General features: G+C 30.0%; 1 protein-coding gene across 2 annotated transcripts in view; it reads left to right on the forward strand.

The window, feature by feature from the left end:
- Nucleotides 1–18,859, forward strand: part of Sec6 (Exocyst complex component Sec6) — a 66,724-nt gene extending 47,865 nt beyond the window's left edge. For both annotated transcript variants that reach the window (XM_067267278.1, XM_067267286.1), the window contains exons 12-21: nucleotides 500–592; nucleotides 5,452–5,545; nucleotides 5,840–5,910; nucleotides 7,637–7,782; nucleotides 12,824–12,895; nucleotides 12,998–13,153; nucleotides 16,063–16,174; nucleotides 18,366–18,449; nucleotides 18,515–18,607; nucleotides 18,677–18,859. In XM_067267278.1, coding sequence (XP_067123379.1) covers nucleotides 500–592; nucleotides 5,452–5,545; nucleotides 5,840–5,910; nucleotides 7,637–7,782; nucleotides 12,824–12,895; nucleotides 12,998–13,153; nucleotides 16,063–16,174; nucleotides 18,366–18,449; nucleotides 18,515–18,607; nucleotides 18,677–18,751 — 996 coding nt within the window. In that variant the 3' untranslated portion in view covers nucleotides 18,752–18,859. The remainder of the gene's footprint in view (nucleotides 1–499; nucleotides 593–5,451; nucleotides 5,546–5,839; nucleotides 5,911–7,636; nucleotides 7,783–12,823; nucleotides 12,896–12,997; nucleotides 13,154–16,062; nucleotides 16,175–18,365; nucleotides 18,450–18,514; nucleotides 18,608–18,676) is intronic.
- The last annotated feature ends 2,424 nt before the right edge of the window (nucleotides 18,860–21,283 follow it).

Consider the following 21,283-nt stretch of genomic DNA (forward strand, 5'->3'; position numbering starts at 1 on the left):
TAAAACTACGTTTATATTACATTATTACTGTATATTACATTTATATTAATTTATATTATGTAAAATAATGAAAAAATTATGTTAAAATATTACTTTATTTATCAAAAATTATAGGAAAATTTTGTTATACAGAAATTACAGTGAATTTTTTGGAGATTTAGCAACTTCTTTATGTAGAAGTTTGATTGTACTAATATTTAATTGTTATGACAGGAATTCAAATTTTATTAAAATATGGTATTTGACTTTTTACTGAAAATTTATTATGTTAAGGATAAGCATCAACAAAAAATTCCTAGGGAGTAATTGCCAATTAGTATAGTAATTGTCACTGCATACAGATTCTATGTTAATTGCTGCAGATAATATCAATGTTACTATTTGTTAGTCATTGATAATACTCAAATAGGTATATATCATGAATATTCTATTGTATTTTGTGATGAAGAGTTATTATGTATTATTTATATTTTACTTGAAAATTATTTAATATTTACAGGATTGGCAAAGAGAAATTGAACCAGAGAAAGATGGAGAAAATCTATTTCATACTTCATTACCTGTTATTGTTTTCCATATGATTGATCAACATGTAAGTAAAATTTAAATGAAAGATATCTATTATATTAAGAATTTGAATATTTTAAGGACAGAAATAATTTAATTACAATTAGAAATTAAAATTATTTTACAATGAGAGAATAATTATTAAAATAATTTAAAAATTATGATGATCTATTTTTTTATGTAGATATAAACTTAATTGTTTATCAAATGAAATTTTATATAAACAATTTTTGCATAATTTGTTACACAACATTTATTTATTTTTTTGTTTTATATTTTGGAGAAGTTATAAGCTTAGTAAACATTTTCTTCAAAATATCTCTGTTTATGTATAATGATTTACATTGAAAGAAAAACTTGTATCTTTTATGCATATAATAACTAAATGTAACACACATCAAATATTAATGTTTTGTATAGTACTTTTTATATGATAGATTAATCTTTAAATAAATAAATATACAGTAAAAACTGCTTAGACGACCACCTGCATTCAATAGGCACCCGTCAAAATGGGCAAAAATTTCCAGCATGAAATAGTTTATACATAGTCTTTGTTTATACATAGTATGCCATTACCTGTATTAAATGACCACCTGTGTAACATGACCGCAGGCAACGATTTTTGGTCCAAAACAACATACAACAACTGTAATAAGCGACCACTTCCGTGAATATATCTGGTCTAAACAATTGTTTGAACCCATTTCAACAATGTTTTCCCCTTCTAATATAATGAATTAGTCTAAACTCTTGTTCAAACCCACCTCGAAGAAAGAGGGACTTTATCTCCCACCCTTGAAATTAGGTGCAGGTGTTAATGAATTAGTCTAGCAACAAAAGAAATTCATTTCAGTTTGTTCGAAATTGTCCGAAAAATGAAAGAAATGCAAAGTGCTGTCGTTAGAAGATCAGGTTAAAGTTATCAGAAAAAGTGAAAATGGTTTAATACAGTGGCAATTAGCCTTGAAGTTTAACTGTGGGATCGCGAATCACACCTAAACTCAAATTTTTAAGCAAATAAATGTAAAAACTTACAGATCGAACGTTTTCGGCCACAAATTTATCAGCCTTCTTCAGGAAAAATTAAACGAAAAAAGAGTTCTATAAATAGAACATAGCTGCCTTGTAAATTTTAAAAGATCTTTTATGATCTTTTAAAATTTACAAGGCAGCTATGTTCTATGATGTAAAATTTACAAGGCTGTGATGTATAGTGTATGATGTCTGTTATGAGTCTAGATAGTGTTTCCAACCATTGATACAGGAATGACATCCGTGTTGATGTAGGTTCCACTCCTGCTCACCTTGTAGATCTCCACTGCTTCTAAAATTTTAATATTTTGCTGGTCGAAGACCTTGTGAATTAGCTTGGCCTGGTCCCAACAGGGAGAAATCCCCACAACAGGAATGTCCCAATACATCATCATCTGAATATGAATAAATAGGAAATTTTTTTGTGTTTTTATCAAATTTAAATTTTTTCGTTTTAAGAACATTATTTACTTGTTTAGTTAAATACAGTTAAAGTGTATTTTCCAAAAAATGTTTGCTTATTACAACCTCAGAACTATGGTGAGTAAACAAAAGCATATGGTGAGTATATAGAAAATTTTTCTGTGAAATTAAACTCATCATACATATGTAACTTTAATTATACAAATTATCTACATAAATAAAACCAGATAAACTAATTTGTCAGGTTTTAAACACGCATTCAGAAAATTACTTTGTTACATAACAAACTTTAATTTAGGTGAAGAAGTGTCCATTAGTCTGTTAAATTGAGGTTTTACTGTATTAAAAATTTAAACCATATGAACAATTGTCAATTTGAAAGACAATTTCTATTTTAAATTACAGTAGGCTAATTTTTTTTTTATGAATTTGAAAATTCACTTGTGTTTAATTAAAATTTACTTTTTTAAATGATCATTAACATTTCTTATCATTAATCACAAATTTTATGTAACTTTCTAGAATATAAAATTATATTTAAATTTGATGATCATTAAATGTAATTAAGCTTTAAGTTTTTATTTTGTTAATTAAAAAAAAACTAAACATTTCTTTGAAAATTGTATTCTTAGATAATTGATGTTTGGTATTATTTATATCTTTAAATTTAGTCCAGTTAGGAATAAAATAAAATTCAGTAAAATGTAGTAAACAGTAGTAATTGAAAAAGTTATTAGAGACAGTCAATTGTAAGTGAAAAAAAATTTACAGAAAAATATCTGAATATTTTTTGTTTTTTTAATGAATAAACTTTTCTTTAAACTTTAATGTGCAACAACGTTTTAGAAGTTTTTTGTCTTCCTTCTTACAAAAGTTCATCATCACAGATGCACATACATTGTAAACTGGTGTGGAGTTTTATTTCCATATTCCCAAAATAAAATGTAAGCATTTAACTAAAGGTAAGAAGATTTCTAATGAAGAATAAATGCATGGATTCAATTATAAATGAAAAAATAATTTTCAGTGTTTTTACTAAATTATCTTAAACTTCTTACAACATCAGAGATTGATGATGCAATGTATGCCCACACGAGGACACACGTGCATATTCATTTGCAAGCATATGTAAAGCAGTGAGATAATGTAGACTCTCGCAGTCACAAATATATTGAATTTTAGCTTATCATGATGTGGCCATTCATCTGCTATCTGCAACTGGCACAATATACAAAGGATGACAGACTGCAATTTGACTGGTGCAATATAATGTTAAATTTATGCTAGGACAAATGACAATGGCTTGAGCACATTTTATGGACTGGCACTTTTTCTGGAGTGAAGTGTGTAACTGCCTTAATGTGCACACTGGACAAAATGATTTACAATACATGCAAAATACATGATACTAGTTACGTATTTTAATTATGTGCAGGATGGTGCACTGACTTATTCAAGCAGATGTGTGTCAGTGGTTCAATGTGATTCAACAACCAATGGATAGAACAACAAGGTTCTGTTCCATAGCCAATATATACTCCAGACTTAACTCCACAGGAAAATTTATAGCAAGATTACCTAAAAGCATCAGTTTATGGCACATTTCCAGCAGTGTCATGTGATTTTGGAGAGCTGCAGAGACAAGTACAAGAGACTTTTAGGAGGGTGACACTAGTTATGCTAAGTATTATCCATAATGCCACTCTCAACTGTGTACATCTTTGTATTGCTGTTGAAGATGATCATTTTGAACATATACTGTAGCAAAATAAATTAATACAAAAACAATTAGCTTTAAGCTAAGTTAGTTTTTATCCTTTACAGTCTTTTTTTTCATTATCCTTATACTCAGGAGAGATGAAAAAATTTATATACGAGGTCTGTTCAAAAAATATGCGGACTGTTTGAATTGCGTGGCTCCAGTTGGTTCCAGGGGAATCTGCTTGGTGTTGCTAGGTTTGTACAGATTGTCTGGTGATAAAGCCGTTTCCGATTACAGATATCTTTATTTGTTGATTAGCTACATAGTTTTTAGTGAAGTGCGATTTTGTTTGTTTGTTGGATTTCAGAATGAATGACCTGAAGGAGCAATGGCATGACTGTGAAATTTTGTGTTAAACTTGGAAATCTGCGACTGAAACATTTGATATGCTCAACACGGCTTATGGTGATGTTGCTATGAAGCGTACGGCATGTTTGAATGTTTTAAGGGTGGTTGACAGTCAATTGAAGATGAGGAGCATCCTGGATGTCCTTCTACGTCAACTGACGACCCACACATCGACAAAATCAACACCCTGGTGCGGGCAAATCGACGTCTGACCATCAGGGAGCTTGCTGAAGAGTGTGGGATATCAGTTGGATCTTGTTACAAAATTTTGACCGAAAAATTGAAGATTCACCATGTTGCTGCGTGTGCCACGCCTGATGATGGACGACCAAAAAGCCAATTGTGTCCAAGTTTGTCAGGAACTGCTTGATTGTTCAGAAAAAGACTCTTCTTGTCAAGGATCATAAAAGGTGATGAATCATGGGTTTACAGTTATGACATTGAAATGAAGGTCCAGTCATCCTAGTGGGTGGATGAAACATCCCCCAGACCCAAAAAATCTCTCCAAGTTCGATCCAATGTCAAGGTAATGCTGACAGTTTTCTTTGATGCTAAGGGTATTGTTCACCATGAGTACCTCCTCGAGGCTCCACAGTGAACCAGACTTACTTCATTGAAGTTCTGAAATGTCTGAGGGATGCCATCCATCACGAAAGGCCAGAAATGTGGAAGAGTGGCGACTGGTTTCTCCATCACGACAATGCTCCGGCCCATTCAGCCCTCAGAACTCTTGAGTTTTTGGCCAAACATTCGATCACTTCTTCTCCACCGACCTTGCTCCTTGTGACTTTTTCTTGTTCCCCAAACTCAAAAGACCCTTGAAAGGAAGAAGATTTGAGAAGATTCCCAAGATTAAGGCAAATGCAATGAAGGTGCTGAAGGACATTACAAAAGAAGCATACCAGGACTGTTTCAACAAGTGGAAACACCATTGGGATAAGTGTGTGAGCTGGGAAGGAGAGTACATTGAAAGGGACCCAGACATGTAACATCTACATAAAGTACATTTTGTTTTATGTCAGTCTGCGTATTTTTTGAACAGACCTCATATTGCCAAGTGATTTACACATGTCCCTTTTTGAATGAACTTTTATTTTACTGTAAACACCTTACACTCATGCAATGCTGGAAAGATCTCTCTTGTTCCTGGATAAATGTTAAAGTTAAACACCCTGAAATTGTCTTGAATTTTATTGTAAGTTATAAGGTATTTTGACAATATTGTTAAAATTTTTCTGATTAGAAGTTGATAATAAAAATATTTTAAAAAAATATTCCATTAAAAAGTTAAGTAATGACAAACAAAAATTTTATAGTTACAAGTTGCAAAAACAGTTAATCAAATGGTTGTTAATCGTGTAATGGTATTAAGCATGGAGCATGTTGAAGCATTTACATGCAAATATAGAGGTAAGTTTAATATTCTCTACTTTACTTTTCCTTTATACAGTTTATATTTTTAAATGTACTAATATACTGAAGATAATAAGAAACTGAAAATATAAAGATTAAGAGTTTAAAACTACACCTGTAATTAGCTTTTTATCTGTTGTGAGAGATTTACTGTGTAGAAATACAATCATAGTTTTCTTATTTTCAAGTATATTTCATTAAGTAAAAATGATTAAATATAAACTTCAAGCATTATTTTCTATAAGAATATCTTACTATTTTTAAAAGGAATATATTTTTTTTAATCCTTAGAAGCAATACTAGAATACAAAAACAAGCATTTTGAAAATCGAAGTGTTCTCAGGTTTTTCACTCATTATATGGTAAATTTTTGTTTATATTTTTTTTTAAGTAAGTTTAACTTATATTTATTTATTTTTTGATGTATTAAACTCTAATAGGCAACTTGACAGAATTTTAAGAAAATTAAAACTTACTAATTATAAATTTTGAATTCTGAATTAAATTAATCAATTTTAAACTGTTATGGTTTTTTAAATATTTTATTAAATTTATCTTTCTTGCTCTTTTTCAAGAGGAGAATACACTAAAATGGTTCTCCTTTTCATATCTGTTTTCTAATAAGTCCAAGTGTTGTTCTGGTGATAAATTAAAAATTTTCCATCACTGTTTTTCCAACAGACACACATTTACTATTCCATCTGTTGCTACAAAATACATTTTCGTTATAAATAGCCCCCTTCAGTTGTAACCAGTGGTGATATTCGAAATAGTTAACAAAGAGTTCGCTAGCAGAAAATTTTTCCCTGACAATCACCGACAAACGAAATGGAAGTTTTGTGTAGAAATAAATACAATACCTTTTCTTGGATATATCTAATAATCAGTGGCGTATTCGGAACGTAAGGGGCCCTGGGCGGAGACCAGGTAACAATAGTATATTAGTGCTGTCAACCTTTTTCACCCCAAATGGGCAGAGAAATTTTTCACCCCGAATGGCACTGCTGATAATAGACAGATGTCATCATCTCTCGAAATACAATATCCTTTTTATTTTGCTGTCCATAGCCCGACATGTGTTCAACAGCCATCTTGTATTATTTCACGTGCATCAGATTGTGGGATCTCTCTTATGACTGGATCTAGTTTCAAGAACTCTCTTGAATCGATCGCAATTAAACCTTGTTTCGGTCGAGATTGAAACAGTCGAGAGAGATTGCACCAAGACATAGTCCCCAACCTTGCTCACAATCTAGATTGAAATGCTCGGTGCGAACGGTGTATAAGGCTCTAGTTTAGTAGTATTACAGAGTATAATATGTATATTTTAATATATTTTTTAAAAAAAACAAAACCACTGAGAAATGTTCCGTGTGTTTAACAAGGTTCGGAAAACTGAAAATTTTAACAACGGGTTCGGCCGAACCTATGCGAACCCGCTGAATATCACTACTGGTTGTAACGAATAAAATAAAATACAGCTTGCATAAAGCTTTATGTAAGTTGTATTTTATTTCTTTTATTTGTACATTTGGTGTTATAAAATGCATGGGATAGTAAATATGTCTATTAGTAAAACAGTGCATTGAGATTTTTAATTTATCACTGGAACCACAATTGGACTTATTAGAAAATAGCTATGGAAGGAGAAACCCTAGTGTATACCCTATTTAATATGGCAGTATTATAATAAAAATAAGAATACATTCTTTGAGTAGTATATACTTAACTAAAACAATCATAAATTAATTTAATGAAGCTTTTAATCCAAGATTACTTCTGTAAACTTGCAAATGCTTTTGACCTTGTAATCATTGTCAAGTAAATAATTTGAACATTTTTAATCTAATTGTGTAATGATTATCACAAAACTTGAAAGCACTTGCAAGGTTTCTGACATAATCTTGAATTAATAATTTTGTAATGATGTGTTCAGTAATTTCACTTAAACAAAACAAAAGAAATTTTTTAATTATGTTATCATCATTAGCTATAATGTACATATATGATTAGTTTATCTTATAATCTTTACATAATTTATTTAATATTTATATAAAAACCTGATAAATTTTAAATTTATAACTTCAGATTGCAATTGCCAATAATTGTCTTCAGTTCAGAGAATTAGCACAAGGATTACGTCAAAGGTATTGGAAACCAAATGTTCATGACAATGAAGCTGAAAAAATTTTTCAGAAAACTCTCTTCTTATTTGAGAAGTTAAGAGAAGAAGTGTAAGTTAACTTTAAGGAAAATTTCTGTTTTCAGTTTTTTCAATAAGAACATAGCTTTGTTTTTTAAACAAAATTAAAATTAAAAAATTGTTAGTTAGTTATTTTTTGATTAATATTTCTATTATATTTAGTTTTTATATACACATAGTGGCCAAATCAAAAATAGTCACAAGGCAACTCTACTATCTTACCACAATTGTGGCAAGGAATGGAAAGGCAATGCAGAAATATACAAATGAACATGCATCTCTTAGATATAGTATCTATACCAACTGATGCAATCTGTTGTTTGTCTAGTCTGATGCACAATGATGATGACATTACGTGTTGATGTAGAAATGACATCACTGAGTTCCAGAAGAGCCAGATCATAGGCTAGTGACAGGCATTGGACAAAGAACCATCCAATATATCATAAAAACTTGGAGAAACAGTGGAGAAACATCCTGCTGATGCAGTACATGTGGTCAGAAGACCATCCTTAATGACTGCAACAGGAGAACATTAGAATGCATGGTGAAGTCCAATTGTACAAAATTAACAAATAAACTCACAGATATATTTACTATGGACATTACAAGCATTTCCACATTACCAATGCAATAGGAACTCAAAAGTTTGGATCACCACTGTGTAGTCACAAGAAAGCCACTTGTAAATGATATGAAGTGGAGGAAATGTCTCTACTTTATGAGAGAACATAAGGATTGAATTGTGGAGTAATGGAGGATGGTCATGTGGCCTGATGTGTCAAGATTCACCCGTTTCCAGAAAGATGGGTGGATGCAGATAAGTAGGGAACTGTACAAAGTGTTACACTCACTACATCCTGCCCATAGTCCAAGTCTCTGGAGGAGTGTGATGATCTGGATGCGTGTTGTGTGGTCTGGCCTGGCCTGGTGTAGTCTCAACATTATACAACAATAAAATGATGTCCACAGATACCTCAAATTGCTGGATGACAAGGTTTTCCAGTGATACATTTCTTTGTCTTTGATGGCATGAGATTGTTCCAGGATGAAATGCCAGAATACATTGTGCTCTGATTATGCATGAATGGTTCTGGGAGGACCACACTTCTTGACAAACATGGAATGGCCACCATAAAACTGACACAAACCCCATCATATATGAGGGGTGTCCGATATTAAAGGTACAAGCCAAAATTACACTAACATCTATAATTAAAGAAAATATTTAATACATTCCACAAAAAACTACATACATCTGTTTATTTCTCAACATAATCTCCGTAAATGTTGAGACATTTATCCCAGTGTGACACTAGTTTTGAACATCCCTTCACTGTGCTGTTGCTTATCAAGTTGCTTGAAGTAGTCCAGAACAGTGTCTTGCAATTCCTCCTGATCCACAAAGTGTTTCCCCACCAAAATTTTCTTTAAAGGTCCATCAATAAATGAAAATCCAAGGGAGCTTAATCTGGACTATACTCCACACATCAAAGCAAATCATAGTCCAGATTAAGCTCCCTTGGATTTTCATTTATTTGGACCTTTAAAGAAAATTTTGGTGGGGAAACACTTTGTGGATCAGGAGGAATTGCAAGACACTGTTCTGGACTACTTCAAGCAACTTGATAAGCAACAGCACAGTGAAGGGATGTTCAAACTAGTGTCACGCTGGGATAAATGTCTCAACATATACGGAGATTATGTTGAGAAATAAACAAATGTATGTAGTTTTTGTGGAATGAAAGAAAATATTTAATAAATTATAAATGTTAGTGTAATTTTGGCTTGTACATTTTGTGATGTGTTGGAGAAGAAACTTTGCAACCAATCACCCCTCCTATCGGTATGATATCCATGTGGAAACCTTGCATAAGTTTGTAGTTTCCATGCCATGATGAATGTATAATCATGCTGCTATGAACACAGAACTATTAAGCTAATAAGTGTAGTTCTGACTAGAACATTATTATGCAAATATGAGGATCATTCAAAAAGAAATGAGTCAGAGGCCTAGGAACAGAAACCCTTAACTGTATGTCAGAAGTATTGGCCCTGGCTGTTGAGGCACTTATCCCACTGTTAACAAGACAGCCATTCACTGCCTTGTGTCAAAGTCCTGGGGTTCCATTGTCAACTAGTTCCTAACGTACTGCTGTACGTCGTCATCCAAGAGTGAATCGTTTGCCCTTCAGAGCCTTCTTTAGGGGGCCAAAAATGGCATAATTGCAGGGAGAGAGGTCATCGGTAATGCAGTGTGGTGTTCCTGACAGTGCATCATCGGCTAGCAACACCCCCCTTCCCTGAAGTGCTTGTGCCATGCCTTGACCCTTGTAAGGGACATGGTGTTCACCGTACATTGTGACATTCTTCAATGAATGTTCATTTCCCCTACTTCTTCTGCTGTCAGAAAATGAACAACACCTCTTTGCTCTTCTTTTGACGCCTCCACTTCACTGTTTACAACTTGACTGACCGCGGTGGATGATTGATGCATGCTTCTGCTAGCTTTGTAGTCACGTGGTATGCACCCGTGACCCCTCTAAGGCAGGCTGTGATCTTCCGTGCTGTTGTTGGAACCACACATTCTTACATACGCAACGATATTACAATTCTGTCATCGGTTTTCACATTCCAGCCTCTGGCTCATTTCTTTTTGAATGATCCTCATACAGTAGTCAATGATCATTAATTTTAATGACTATACAAGGCATATTCAGTAGAAAATTAGAAAAGTGTCACTAAAAGTCAGATAAGATGAAGCATAGTAATTTTGACTTTTGATGATACTCTTCTGGTTTTCTATTGAATGTGCCTTGTAGATAAACTAATTTTTAATTTTTCCAAATAAAATAAAAAGTTTTTATTCAGTACTTATACTAATAAAAATTTTGATTTTCAAATTTTTCCCACGAAACATTTTAACAATGAAATAAATTTTAATACATAGAAACAATAATAATAATGAATAATTTAATATATTTTTATTAGATTTTCATTACAAATAATTATTATAACTATCTTGAAAGTGTCAGTGTTTTAACAAACAATAAGTTAAAAATTGTAATTTTATTTCAATTTTACCACTCAGCAGTGAGCAACAAATATATTTGTCAAGGGCGATTGTGTGACAGTAGTGAGGGACAAATATATTCACTAAATTCTTTTGGGGGTATCGTCAACTACTAGCCAAAAACTACCGCGAAAAAAAAATTCACATAAAAAATGAATTATGTAACAATAAAAAAAGACTTTCCTTTACTAGACATAACTGTTTACAAAATCTTTTTCCAAAACGGTAATGAGAAAAAAACGCGTGAAAAAATACTTTAAAAATTTCCCACATTTCTTCTCCACAACTAAGTGGTAGTGCCACATCTGGCTGTTCCACTGTTGAAAGGTTAATATCAGAAGATAGTCAAACTTCCATATTGCAAATTTCTCTGTGTAATAAATTTTTGCATTGTATACTGCTCTTTCAACCAAAAATATAAGTAAAATTGCTTCTAAATAACAAAGTTAAATTTCTATATAACAAATTTTTTAAAGGACTAAAAATTGATTGCTCCATCTGGGTTGAGTTTGAATTTAGAGATTCAATTTCAGGTATTAATCTGTAAACCCTTTGTAAAACCATACCCCAAGTATGAGAAATACTGATCATTAGCTTTTTAAAACATTGTGTAATCTGCCCTCATATGGCTACCAGTTGTAAAGAAGGAAAAGAGACATTATCTGTGAACAAGGACATTTGGACCTAAACAATTCACAATTAACAAATGTTTTAGGGTTACAGTATTTACGTATTGAAATAAATAAATTTTAATACTGTATTTAGTAATACTAACTTATAGTTAATGATGCTGTATGAAGACATGTTAATTGATAATTAAAATTCATGTCACACAGTGAGATTTTAGTATTTTATTAAATTTGTTTACTCAAATTTATAACATTATTAAAAATTTATTATTACATTTTTAATAATGTTATTACTGAGTTTTTGTTGAATATTTAATACTGATAATAGATGCATACTTAATTTTAGTTCACATGAAATTATGATAAATGGAATACTATCAATAAACAGTATTTATAATAATTTATTTTATGTTATATACAAACAAAATAAACAAAAATTGCATTTTAATAACAACAACATATATTTAATATTTGAATATCTCTGTCGTATTTGTTACTAATCTTGCAAAACTTATTTCATCATGCACTAACATTTTAAAAATTAGATTAAGGAACATGCAGCTTAATAATGTATTGTTTTAGTTGTTACAGTTTTTCAAAAAATATTATAATTATAAAATAAATATTTTACTGATGGGCTTATTTGAATAATTGAATGAACATTCAAATCTGTATTAAAAAAAATGATTTTTTTTTATTTTAATTTTTGTGATGTTACCAATAAAATATTATTGCAATTACTTAATGTATTCCACATAGTTTAAGCTTAAAAATATGAGTTATCTATTTACAAATTCTATTATTGTTAAAGTAATATTTATATTAAAAATAACTTATTCAAAGTGATAAATGAACTAGAAACTTTAATTAATCAAATTATTATTTTAAATAAATTTAAAGACTGAAATTGTTTTTAGTCGTATATGAAAATAAATCAAGAGAATAATCTAAACAGCCATTGGTTTTGTGTCTGATAGGAAACTGCCCAACAGGGACAAAAATAGTTTTTTGATGCAAAACTTTAACATTTTTATAATCTTTTGAATTTTGTAAAACATATCAAAAAGGAACAAGTAAATATTTTGAATGCCTATAGCCAGATGATTATTTTAAATTTGAATGAAGCCATTCATAATTTTAATAATAATAGTAATAAATCAAGATGCATTAAAATAAAAATTTATAAAAATTCTGAAAATAATTTACTTTGTGTTGCATATGGAATTTTAGTCAATGTAAGTTTTATAATTATACAACTAATTCAAATTTGTGATACCTTATTTAAAGAAATTTAATGCGGACTTGAATAACAAAACATTAAAATCAGATAACATACTGTAATAATTTGAGCTTATAATTTCTACATTCAGATTAGACTTCCTTCTAGAAGAATTATTTTTAGATTTGGATCATGAATTCAATGATCTTGTGACTAAAAAATGGTAAGATTTGTTTAAAATGTTTTATGAATTTTGTTATATAGAAATTAAAAATTGTTATATTAGAAAATAACATTTTTGTATAAACTGGAAAAATTAAAATAGGTTAATGACAGGAAGTATTACTGTGGATACTATAAGTGCAACCTTAGAAGATTATTGCCTTGACTATACTCATCTGATGTCCCGCAATTTGGACTATCTAATGACGGCACTTCAGATTCGTGTGGCAAAAAATTATATAATAGCAATATTAAGCAGGTAAGTTCATTATTATGTGTCTTTAACTTAAATATATATTATTTTTAAAAATTAATTAATTTGATAATAAAGAATACATTCTTGAAATAACTAACTGTCACTTTTAATATGACATGGAAACTATTATAACAATTGTTTTTGTGCTCATATTTTTTTTACTTTACTGTAACTCAAATGGAAACTTCTTTGAGAAAAAGCTGATGGTTTGAATCTGGTATGTCCCAACTATTGTCTAAAGCATGTAAAAAAAAAAGCAAATAATATACAGTGGAACCTCAGCATATGATCTTAATCCGTTCCTGATGTTTGGACTTGTACCGAATAGGACGTATACCAAACCAACCTTTCCCATAAGAAGTAATGTAAAAATGATTAATCTGTTCTCATGTAAAAAAAAAACCCTCTTGATATGATATATTAATGGGGTAAAATAATTTAAACACTGTTGAGCTCATTAAAAATCTATAATAAAATTTATTTTTTATTAAAGTTATTACAGTATATTGTATTATATTATTTAAATCATTAAATCAAATCAAACTCTCCTTAATACTAATAATCTGTTTAGGAATTGATTAAACCCCTTTCACAACGTTAGGGGATTTAATAATGTCTTTATGTTTTCACGATTGTCGATATCGTCGTTCTCGGAATACGGTATGCAACAGTTAAATCTCGAACACCCATGCCACCTTCATATTTCTCAACAATCTCTTTTTTCAGTTCCATTGTGATTCTAGTCATTTTTTTAGTTTTCTGTTGCTTTTCATTTGACTTTTTGCAATTCATGATTAATAAAAATAAAATTTTACTTACAAGTTAAAATCAGAAGAAATTTAACAAAGTTATAAACTGTGGGACTGCGAACGTCTAGTCTGGTCTAGTACACCGATAGTGGTACTTGTTCATAGATGACACTTATAATTGAATAAAGTCGTATACTGAGCAAAATTTGTTTCGTCCAAACAGGACGTATTCTAAAACAGACGTATAGCGAGGTTCCACTGTGTCTCTTTTGGAAGCAAACTCAAAAGTTTGTAACAAAAATTTTATTGTGGAAGGAACAAGAATACAGTCGACTCACTTTGAGAGAATATTGTAATAAAACAGAATTGGAAAAAATTTAATAGAACTAATTTTAATGTGAGTAATGGTAAGATTTGTAATGGTAAGACCAATGACAACTGGTTTGAGAATTGATTGCTTTAGTATGAATTTCTTAATATGATAGAATTTTTCATTGAGAAATCTGATGGATTGTAATGGTTAGGACATTAATAAGAGTTTAAAATTCTGTTTTGTTTAGAAATAATAGTGAAAAAAATTTTTGCATGTCTTCAAACTTAAACTGTGTATGAATAAGTAAGTCTTATTATTACTACTTTCATATAAAATGGCTTTTCACATTGTAATTAGTTTAACATCATTACCATTTTGCTTCATTTTTTTATGTTTAATTCAACTTTCATTAGCAAAATGATGGAAGATAATGCTGTTGTACATAAATGTAGCCTGTTTAAAATGATTTTGCAGCTATTTTAAACATATACAGTCAAACCCCTGTTTTTTAATGCCTCACTTTTCAAACAATCAGATTCAGAAACAGAATTTCAAACTTATAATTGTACTAGTTGCTATAAGATAATTTGTTTGCCAAACAAGCAACTCTGCAAGAGCCAGCCACAGATTACAGAGAGACAGGAAGTACAGTATAGGGACTTGGCCATTTATGTTAAAGAAAGTCAACAGACTGACCAATCAACAACAGGTCTACTGATTCAGAAGTTAGTGGCACTGAGATTGTTATTTAAATTTTTCAATATCATTGATGATTCATGTTGTGACATTTAATGACTTCATGCAATGTGCTACAGTTGAATCTAAATCAAATTAATTAATAAAAATAGTGTTAATTGACATTTATGTAATATAAATGGCATCCAAGAATTTGTGTTTAAATATGCTGAAGTTTAATATATTAATAAATTTTTGTTATTTAATTTTATTGCATTTTTATGAATTAAATACAGCTTAAAAAAAAAAAAAAAAAAGGCTTTGTTTCGGTTTTAGAATAGCTTTTAGGAATGAAATATGTTTGAAAACTGAGGTTTGACTTTTACTTCACAAAATTTACTAAATAAAAGCAATGAATTTAGTCTGTAAAGATACATGATGTGATAATTGTTATCCTAACCATCAAAAAAGACTTTGTGCAGCCAAAGATGAACTTTTCAGTCACTTTTTAATGAGTGGTTAGTCAGATTATGTTATTTAGAAACCAACTGTTGTACTTAACCAATCAACTATTGATTATAAGTTTTTCTCTATATATAACAACTCTCAAAGGAGAATTATGAAAACTTATTAGATGTTCATATCTGAGCTTTTAAAGCTAATATCAATAAAAGCATGAATTGACATGCACAAAATGCCTCTTTCCTTTGGTTTTCTCCTGTTGTGTGTCTCCAATGGTTTGATGTGTAAAGAATTTTTTGTGCTTCCTAAAGATTTCCTTGGTCTAAAGTCACCAAGAATAAGCTAGTTGCTGAATTTGTAAATTCAAGTTAAAATTGACAAGTAAAATCCTTATCCACTTTCAAATTAGTTTTTCTATGAGTTGCATGTGTTTAAAAATCATCATAACTTTGTGCAGATAATCATCATTGTTTATATACAGTAGAACCTCTATTATCCAGACTAATTGGGGATGAAGGTAATCTGGATAATCGAAAAAAATAATAATTGACAGTGAAAGACATGTACAGTACATAAACAGTGTCGCAATTCGCCAAGTGCAGATCAGCAAATTCGTACAATTTTTGTTTATTTTGAACAATCCGGATAATCGAGGTTCTACTGTATTATATTACACTTTTAACTAAAATTAAATAGATAATTATTCTAAATAGGAAAATTTCATTAAAAAATTATGAAGAAAGAAAAGAAACAGCTGAAAAGATTATTATAGAAGGTGGAAAGTTAAAAAGTTTATTTTCAAGATTATCGTCATCTCCCATTAAGGTAACTGTTTTGTATGTAAAATTTGGAAAATAATAATCATTTTTTTAATGTAATTGGTTTGAATTGTTCTTTTTTAATTTAAAAATTTCTATTTTAATAATTTACATTTATATAATAAATATAAAAGATTTATGGAAATGCTTAATTTTTAAATTTTAGAATAAATTGACTGAAAATCACGGATCGTGATCGTGATTTTCAGTCTGGTAGGCAATCAACATCATCAATCACATCTCACCACCTTTGCTGCAAACTTTCTTCAAAGAAAAATCTATGCTCATGAGAAAGTGTCAAAGTTGTCTAACATCAGATATTGTCATTGAACTGTCTATTTGCAAATGGTTGTGTATGATTATTGATATGCAATGGAGATTTTATATCGTTTATAAGTTGCATGGGAACAAAATACAGTTGAATTGTCCTAATCACATTTTGCAGTTATTGGGCTACAAATAATTTGAAATAACCTCTAAAAATTGACATCAAATGACTGAGAAATTATTATTTCCTCTATCAATATCAGCTTTCTCTTCTAAAGTTTTTCACTTTTTATAATTGTTTTGACAGAATTTGTTCACAGAGAAGTGTGTATATAAGTTGAGAACAAAATTTATTAGTTCTCATGTTCTTAAGCAATTACATTTGCTAAATCATAAAAAAACTAATGCAAAAAAGCTAGATTTATTCATTATACTAAAATTCTTTATTTTTTTTATACATTAGGATTATTATGCAATGATTTATTTTCTAAAAAAAACCCTGATTATTATTGAATTAAATGCCTTACTACACAGCTTATAACTTACCTTTTCAGCTTTGTTTTTACATAGTAATCAAAATGTAAAGTACTACTTTTTTTAGTATCTTAGGAAACCGACTATAATTACGGTCGGTAAAACTTCCGTTAACCTAATGGGTACTTTACGCGGATTCGAGATTAGTTTGCCAGGCCTGGGCTTTTAAGCGTGCACCGAAAAATTAGTAATAACAACGATAAATATCAAGTCAAATCAAAAGTTCAAATATATTTAATTAGCAACTAGAACGTACTACGTACAAATATCAATAATTCCAAACAAAATTTATTAACGAAAATCAACAAGTCAACCTGACAATAAACTTAGCTTAACTTAATAGTAATTCCCCTTTGAAATTCGACAAATCAAATACTTAGCAACTATGAACAAAATCTCTTACTAATTAAACGTCTATCCGTCACCTCACTATACGAAGAAACTATTTCCTCAATCCTTTCGATATCGTCAAATTGTCAATCGAACTCCTCTTTAACACCTTGGATCGTCCAATTATCAATCTGGACTTCTATCAGAAAATACTTCGCTTTCGAATTAACCTCGCTCTCACAGTCGCCTCGATTTGGAAATCACCTCGGTTTGGAACTCACCGGTTTGGAACTCACCTCTCCTTCTTCGGTTAACGTACGGGTTTTATATTGTGAGGTGACGTCACACTTGAGCTGGGTTACTCCCCTTATTTACATACTTAGTTGCTAACATTAACTTTCTTTTCTGGCAGCTTTAAGTTTCCGACAAAGCTTATAAACCGTTTACAAAATATTTATCATAATTTTCTGGGATGTTTAAGACGGTTTATCAAGTATTTCTCTACTAGTGATTGTGGGGACTCCCCCCTCCATTTTTTTTTCTGCGGAGTGTTACTTCCGCCGGGCAGCGCAAGTGCACAAGATTTTTCCTACGGTGCTTATTTCTCCGTGAGTTGTTTTATCTTCATTTTTCATTACTAACAAGAGAGTGGTGGGGAACCTTCGTCCTAAATAAACATAAACCCCAAACAAAAGATAATAAAACGGAAATAATAATAAAATAAAAAATAAGGTTCGGACTCAGTTCCTTACAAAAATATTATAAGTTATGGATAATAACTATTGAAAACCTTAAAGTGAAATAGGCCTCTACATATTAAAATTATTGTGTTGCAAAGTGATTGGTCTCTGCCTGACTGCTTTTGGCATCAATCATAGTATTTTTCTGAACAATTATTTTTTTTTTTACTGTAAAAGAGAAAGAGTGAAATTTTTAAATTTAATAAAAGTACATTTACTTAATTGAAATTAACTTGTTAGCAAATAAAGTATAAGTAGAAATAAGAAAAGATTACACAAATATATGGTTTAAGAATTATTTCAATGTAATGTAATTTTTCTATTTAGAGGGATTCTCCATTTGATGCCTTGCCCCTTTTGGCTGAAGTATTAAAACTAAAAGATGCAAGTCTTCTGTCTTTGGAAATATCAGTAGGTTTGATCAAATGAAATTTAACTTCACTTGGCATTGTTGTATCACTATGTTTTTCATACAGGGTCTAATTAAGAGGTATCCTGATATTTCTGTCGATCAATTGACTGCATTAGTGACACTGCGAGGAGATGTAGGAAGAGCAGAAGCAAAACAGGTTTAATTAATAGTCTTATAAAACAAACTTCACAGATAATTGAAAATAAAACATTTTTAATATTTCCAGCTTGTGACAGAAATGATTCCTGAAGCAGGAAGTAATACAGAAGTGAAGAGTATATTTTCAGAAATTCAATTCTAGATAGCATTATGTTATGATCAGTATATGAAAATACAAACAAATTGAATTATACTGTATATAAGCATATTTAATATTTGAATAATGTATTAAATTCTGTCTTTAAACAAATGAGTAACTTTTTCTTTTTATCACCAATTGAATTAACTAATATTCTTCTATACACATTTTAATGAAAAATTTAAGTTCATCACATAAGCTAATTTATTCTACTAATATTTTTTATCGAACTTTTTATTAAATTATATGATTTTGTTAAATACAGTATATTGAAAACTTGTCTATGTTCACTGTATTTTAATACTTTCAATAATCATTGCATGATTATTGAAAGTAATATGAAGTTATTATATATAGAAAGTTGGTATATAGAAATATACCAACTTTCTATGTAACAACTTCAGAGTGGTAGTAATAGTAGTAGTAGATATTAGAAGATTGAATATTGGTATAACAAAAAATAGATTTAGTAGTGTTTTTCTTAATATCACAATTAGGGATTGCAATCCAGTTGGATCCAGCGTTGTGGATCCGCAAATACTCGATTAACTTTCTAAATAATGGTGCAAAAGTCTACGTTGTCGGCGTTGCCGCTTTGCTACGTGTGCTATCGCTCGGCAGCGAGAGTGATGTTGCCGTTCAATGCGGCACATGCTACACCCCCTCTCTACACTGCACTGCCTGCCCTTTTGCCTCTGCTGATATAATTGCCAGTTGACTTTCCACTCTTGCTAAATAAAGTGTCTTCGCGCTAAATAAAATAAGTAACTCTTCTCCTAGTCCTGGTGCATAATTCTAATTTACAGTCAGTTGTGACGTCAATGAATCACATGACGGAATGATTTATGATTATTTGATGACCCCGAAACCAACTAATGTAGAGGCAGAAAGGGCCTTCTCTGCAGCAGGATATATATACAGTTCATTAAGAAGTAGGTTGGGAGACAACACCATCAATACCATTTTTCTTGAGATCCTACTTCCAGAAAAGTCAAAAAAATAACAGAAGTAATTCTTGAATAAAGTGATTTAATTTTATTTAATCCTTTAAAATACAAGACTAATATTTTATAACTTCTACTCTAATTCTATTAAGTTAAAAACTCTAACTTTTATTCTATAAGTGGTTAGTGGGCTAGGCAAGGCAATTTTATTGTGAAAATTAGTGAGAAACTGAGACTACTTAGTTAGTCAAATAGTTAATTAAATTAATGAGTATCAGTATCTTAGATATATGATGATATGAATGTTATGTGATTCATGATTGTGATGGTAATAACTACTAGACTGCTACTAATTACTTACTCACTACTTTACTAACACGAATAATTAAATTAGTTATAAATAACTACAGACTGATATGTAGAGCCTATATAAGAAAACTGCTAAGACTGATAGCCCACTGATTATCTGTCCTTACATTATTATAATATATTAATATAAATTAATTAGTAGAATTACCTTTGCTATTATTTAACTTAGATTATAATTATAATGTAATCTTTAACTAAACATTTAAAGTTAATTATCTCTATCTCAAGTGTTAAACCGAACCAAAGTTAAGTTTACTACCTAAACGTGTAAGAAGTTTTACTGATTTATAGTGACCAGTCTAAATAATAAAAGTTTCTTAAAACTTTTTTTTTAATACTTATTTCTTTTAAAAAAAAAACCATAAATTGCTGGATAGATATAGATAGATAGATAACACTTTATTGCACCAAAAATACATCTGTGCTGGATTGCAATCCCTAATCACAATACAACTTTAACTTTTCTATACTAATAACAAATAGAATAGAAGCATGCAATTTGTTACCATTATCCTTTTAAGACTATAACAACAAAATAATAATACTTATGCAGTATTTGTTTAATATAGAAAATTATTAATTATTGATGATAAAAATCTTTTTTTTTTTTTGGGCTGTGAAATATGCAAAGGAAAGTATGAATTGTTAAATTATTTGAATGGTGGATTTTAACAAATAGCCTAGAAATAGTTGAAAACTTTTGATGATGATAGTTTGTAATCTGGAAAAATAAGGTAAGTTCATAGTACTTGAGAGAACAGCAAGCAATCAATTAGTTGTATGTTATTTGAACTTAGCATAAAATTGCTATCGAAAACAAATCAATTGTTGTTTATAACATGAAATTAACTACGAACTTTATAGATACCACAGTTCAAAGATATTTTTTGAAAGTGATAAAATTATCATTTGTTAAACCATGTGATGTCAGAAAGGTCCTCAAATTACTATTCCAGCACACCTATTGAATATATACGTGTGTGTATAAACAAAAAAATTAATTATTTACTGTACAAGATATTGAAATATATGGTATATATATATATACATATACAATTTCTTTCAATTAAACAGCTATCCAACAAAACTATTGACAAATAGCTATATAATCACACTATAAAACAACCAATGCCTAAAACACAAATAATTTATAGAAAACTAGATTATTCCTGCTAATTTTTGAAAACAAAAAATATTAACACCCTATAATAATAATACAAAA

Source organism: Centruroides vittatus, unplaced genomic scaffold, assembly GCF_030686945.1.
Source record: "Centruroides vittatus isolate TY-2023 unplaced genomic scaffold, ASM3068694v2 contig_1057, whole genome shotgun sequence".
NCBI lineage: Eukaryota > Metazoa > Arthropoda > Arachnida > Scorpiones > Buthidae > Centruroides > Centruroides vittatus.